This window comes from Phocoena phocoena, chromosome 2, assembly GCF_963924675.1.
Source record: "Phocoena phocoena chromosome 2, mPhoPho1.1, whole genome shotgun sequence".
Lineage (NCBI taxonomy): Eukaryota > Metazoa > Chordata > Mammalia > Artiodactyla > Phocoenidae > Phocoena > Phocoena phocoena.
In genome coordinates, this window is record NC_089220.1 from 3282741 (window position 1) to 3287980 (window position 5240).

Consider the following 5240-nt stretch of genomic DNA (forward strand, 5'->3'; position numbering starts at 1 on the left):
GGGAGACCCCTCGTTCGGGGTTCCCAGGCTCTCCCCCCCAGACTCCACCACTCAAACCCCGTGCGCCAGGAGCCCCAGCCCCTTCCTTCTCCCTGGGGCGCTGCGAACCTCGCCAATGCCTCCCAAGCCGTTTTCCTCTGTCCCGAAGCAGTTCCCCAACCTCCCTCTCCCACCCCGTCGACGCGGTTTCCACATGGAAACCCAGAGCACTTTCCCCTCTCGTTTTAGGCGCTACTGCGAGCCTCCTGCAATTCAGAACCAGCTCGTGGTCAAGACCAGTTAGAGACAGTTCGTCATCAGCAGCGGGGCTCGTGAGCACCGAAAATAAAGGGAGGGGAAATAACCCTGCCCACCCCTCCCCACCCCAAACCTCCTCCCCCAACTCGGGGACAAGAAATAGACACAAAAGCAGCAGGGCATCCCTTCCCCGTGCGCGACAGGTGTGGGTGCCAGGCAACTAAGGCGAGCGGCTCGCGCTGCTGGAACCCAGCTGCGCTCAGGGCGCGCGGGCGCAGCCAGTCTCTTCGCGCGGGGCCACTGCGCCTGGCTAAAGGCACACTGGCTATTCTCTTCTGAGGAGGGCGTGTGAGATCTCGTGGCAGGGGCCTCTGCGAGGACAAGTCCGGGGGCACACAGGCAAGGGTGGCGCTGCCTCCGCACTCAGAAGGGGATTTAGAGCGAGCCAGGCAAGTACAGGCAAGGGCAGTCACAAAGGCAGAGTCTGGGGGGGGGGGGGGGGGGCGGGGCGGAGGAGAGTCTTCAGGTGGCTTGGCTGAGAGCGCAGACTCAGCCTCAGATCCATGGCTCAGCACAGCTGTGTCACTGGGCCCTCACCAAGCCTGCCTTTGTTTGGGTGCGTTTGCACGTGGGCTTCGAAGGCTCGAAGGCATGGCCCGCCAAGTTCAGTCAATTGTCCACTGGCTGTTTACACTCGACGGGTCTGAGGGCCATGCAGCTTTTCATCGTAGCACTCCAGCCAGGTGCGCAGCTCGGAGACCTGGTAGCCGTCAGGGCCACGGCCGCCCTGGTACATAATGGTGCCACTCTGGATGACATAGAGGCGCTCGAAGTAGGCGCCGTAGGCGGAGCTGCTAGAGTTGGCCATGGTGTCGAGGACGAGAGAGCATTCGGGAGCACCTTGCTGCAGTACCCGCGCTGCGCTGACCCGGTCCTCCAGGCTGCGGTGCTGCGGGATGCTGTAGGGAGAGTCCGTGGTGACCCAGCCGTCCGAGGGGTGCGCTTCCTCAATGTAGATGATGAGGAAGTCGACGTCGCGCTGATACTTGGTGACCAGGCGCTGGAAGGCGCTCATACGCGCCATGAACGGTGGTCAGGTGCAGCTGCCGAAATTGAGCACCAGCGGGCGGTTTCCTCGGGCGTAGTCGAGGATGTGCTGGTTCTGGAAGCCGTCGGGCAGGACCACCTCGGAGTTGGGCGCCGGACCGCCTTCGTGTGCCTGCTTGAAGAAATCCAACTTCTGGCCGTGCCACACTGCCCTCAGCGACGCCAGGGTGCACAGGCGGTTGTCGTCGGACACGCAGATAGGCGGGTCGTCGGGGGGCATCTCCTCGCCATCGCTGTTGAGCTCCACTTCAGTTTGGGGCTGACCCCGGCGTCGGCGGCCCAGTAAATGCTTGCGGATGCACAGGAAGTCGAGCAGCCAGAGCATGAAGGCCGTGCCGAGGAAGCGCGGGAAGAGCACGAGGCACGAGGCGGTCTGGGCGCAGAGCCTCAGGGAGTGAAGCAGCAGGGAGCGGAGCATGGTGGCGGCGCCCCCCAGAGCCCCCTGGGACCCTCTACCTTCCCCCACCACCAAACGCGGGGTGGCTTGGCGAGGCATCTGGGCTTGGGCTCTGCGGGGAGCTCAATTTATAGCCGAGGCTTCAATTGGCGGGAGACTCCACCTCCGGCCCGGGCCCGCCCCCTTGCAACTGGAGCCCGGAGGGATCGCCCGGCGGCGCGGCCAGTGCCTTAGGAATCGCGGGCCGAGCGCTGGCACCCGCGGCCGGAGGGCGGGGCGGCCCGGCCGGGGGCCGGCGGGGGCGGGGCCGGGCCCCGAAGCCCGCTCGCGGGGGCGGGTAACCCGGACCTCAGCGGGCGCCCGGGACGGGCAGCTGAAGCTGGGACCCGGTCCGCGGCGGAGGTCCTCCGGCGAGCGCGAGCGCCGCGCCGTCCCGGTCCCGGCGGCCCAGCTCCGGCCCGCGCCCCCCTCGCCGCGCACCTGAGCCGAGCTCCCCGGCGGCCGCCGCGCTGCGCCGGAGCTCCGGTTCGCTTCCCGCGCGCCGCCGCCAACGCCGCCCCCGCCGCTGCTGCTCGTGCGGGGCCGCTGCCCAGGTGCCGCGGGAGGCCGAGTCCGCGGCCGCCGCTTCGCCGGCCCTGGCTCCCGCCCCGCCAGGGACGCGGGCCCGCGAGGAGGCAACTTTGGGCCCCCGCCGCCTGCCGCGTTCGCCCGCGGGTGCCGCTCGCCTCCCGGAGCCCGCCCGCCTCCCGCGCGCGCTCACACTCGCGCCTCGCACACGGCCGCCCCCCGCATCGCCCCGCCACGCACACCGCGCTCTGCGACCCCCGCAGCCGCCCGAGGCCGCCGAGCGCCGCCCCGGCCGCGCCCGCCCCGTCCCATCGCGCCCCGGCTCGGCGCCGCAGTTCTCGGGTCAGCGGCCTCCGGGGCCCGGCGGGGAGGTGCGGAGGGCAGGGCCGGCGGGCCCGTTACCGCCCGGCGCCGGAGACGCAGAGGGCCGGGGAAGGCAGCACCGTCCCTGCGCCCCAGCTGAGCCGGGAGCGCTCCGGGCGCGGGATGCGGCGGGCGCGGGGCGCTGGGCGGCGGGCGCGGGGCGGCGGCGGCCCCGGGCGGCTCTCCCACTAGGGGTAGCTGTTGCCTGAACGCCGGAGCGCTCCCCTCTTGCCGCTCGCCTCGCCCGGCGCAAACCCGGCCGCCGGGCGCACCCGTCCCGTGCGTCCCCGGACGTTGCTCTCTGCCCCGGGAACGTCGAGACTGGAGCGCCCGCGCTGAGCCACCTTCGCTGACCCGGAGCGCTGCGGCTCGACTCACCGCGGAGGCGCCGGGACGCGGGAAGTGCGTACTCTCAACGGGGAATGTGTGTGGAGGCTTTTAGGGTGCGGGGCAACTCCCCAACTCCGTGGGGCCGGGGTCGGCCCTGCCGCCGTGTCCGAGATCTGCTGATGACTCGCTGCGCGCGGCGCGGGGTCGGCGACTTGGGGCGGCGGGGCGGGGAGTACCTTGACCTGGGGTCCCCGAAGCCGGGAGCCAGGCCCGCCGAGCCTCGGCCCGCCTTGCCCCCCGGGGCGAGGCCTGGACTCGGTCGCGAGCGATTTGGACCCCTGGGGAGTCGAGCCTCCCGGGACGCCCTCGCGGTCGCGGGGACTCGCCTGGGGCGGCGGTGGCTGAGCCCGAGTCCGGCGCCACTGCCGCCTGCGTCCCGTGCGCCACCCGCCCCGGGGACCGGCCGCCTAACTTCTTCCCGGGACGGAGACAGCGCTCGCGCCCCGGGCGGAGGTGGGAGCTCGCTGGGCCGTATCCGGCGAGGGCACCGCTCTCGGCGGCGGCGGCGGCGAGGACACAAGTCCGGAGGAGTCAACCTCGGGGCAAGGAGCCCCCAACCTAGGACTCACCGGGCCCCAGCGGGCGCGGGGGGAGATGCCCATCTTGGGCAGAGGTCCTCTCCTCCGGTTTTCGCGGCCTTGGCGGGACCCTCTGACCCGCGAGCTCCCACCTGGGATCGTGGCTCCAGCAGGTCAAGACCCGAGTGGAAGGAACGCCGGGGCGTGAAGGTAGACCCTTTGCTCTTTCTTCCAGCCAGGCGATTTCTCTGCTGCCTGGGGTGGCGGCGTTGGGGGCTGCGCAGCCGGGGAACTTCCCACCCAGAGGAAAGGCAGCCTCCTCCCCGCTCTTCTCAGCGGCCCCGCACCGCCCCTCACCACCGTGGGTAAGGGGGGGTCTTCAGGTGGGTTAGGGAATTCTCCCCGATCCAAACCTGGCTGGGGGGGTGGCGTCCCCCCTGCCTGCTCCCCACCCCCGCAGGGCACCTCTGAGTTGGCAAATCGGTTCCTTGCCTTATTTTTTGCGGGGGAGGCGTGGGGGGGAATAGGGAGAGAAGTCTTCTGCTTGGCTGGTCTCTGAGAGGCGTTTTGGGGGCCCGAGGTTGCCCCTTCCCGGGCAGGGGCCGAGGAAGCCCCAACTTTCGTTGCACAGACCCTCCAGCCCTGCTTCCTTGATTTCTTCGGGGTGCCAGTCTCGGACCTGTGCCCTGCTCCTACCCACACAGGAACTGGGCTAGGGGCATGGGGCAGTCCCCCCTACCCCCTTTCCACATTTAGCCTCAGAAAATTAAAAAGCCACCATGGGCTGGGAGAGCCTTCGGAGCCGCCTGGGATGTAGCGGTGGTGGTGGTGCGTGGGGAAGACGTGGGCTGGCGCAGAGGCAAGACTGGTCCCTCTGGACCCTCTGCGGGCATCCAGCGAGACCACCAACCCACAAGCCCTCTGGCCCCAGGGAGGCTCAGGACAGCAGTGCTTTGCCCTCAGGGCCGTCAGCTGTTCCGGTGGATGTGCTTCTGTTCCTTGGGCTGGCAGGCTACACCTCACACCTTGGGATTCCAGGACATCGGACAAGGTGCTCAGACCATCTGGCTCCCACAGACGCTAGTGCAGGTGAGGACAGGCCCAAGGTCCAGGTGATACTGGCCTTTGGGACACAGACCCTGGTGTGGTGACTCACTCCAGTGCTCTGTGCCTCCGCCCCACTCCTCCCTCCCTCTGTCCTCCCAGGCAGCCCCTGCCCCCTTCCCCACCTCCCCGGGGCCCTTCCTACCAGCTGCCCATCCTGCCCTGACCTGTCCTGGCCCAAGGCCAAGTCCTACCTGGGACTCTGGGAGCACTGAGCCTCGGGCCCAGGGGGACCAGAGTTGGAGCTGGGGCTGTGCCCACGCCACTGGGCTGGGCAGGCTGGCCTCCTTCCTGCCTGCCCTCCAGCAGCTCCAGCAGGGGGCGGGCAGGGGAAAGAAAGGGAAAGACAAGTTGGACTGGGTCCATTTGGTGTCCAGGAGCAACTTGGACACGGGCTAGGGGGAGGGGCAGGCAGCTGGGGCCCTGGAACATCCGGGGCGGGGTGGGGAGGGCCTCCCCTCTTCCCAGACTGTACTCCGGGGGCTGGGTGCCCACACAGGGAAGGCTTGTCTCCGACCTTTCTGCCACACTGCCCCGTGTGGGGCTTGGTGGGTGGG

General features: G+C 69.7%; 1 protein-coding gene across 1 annotated transcript; it reads right to left on the bottom strand.

Moving 5' to 3' along the window:
• Window positions 1-925: 925 nt before the first annotated feature.
• Window positions 926-1840, bottom strand: DIO3 (iodothyronine deiodinase 3). The gene has a single exon (XM_065872349.1). The coding sequence runs from the start codon at window positions 1838-1840 to the stop codon at window positions 926-928; it is 915 nt and encodes a 304-aa protein (XP_065728421.1).
• Between the last annotated feature and the right edge of the window lie 3400 nt (window positions 1841-5240).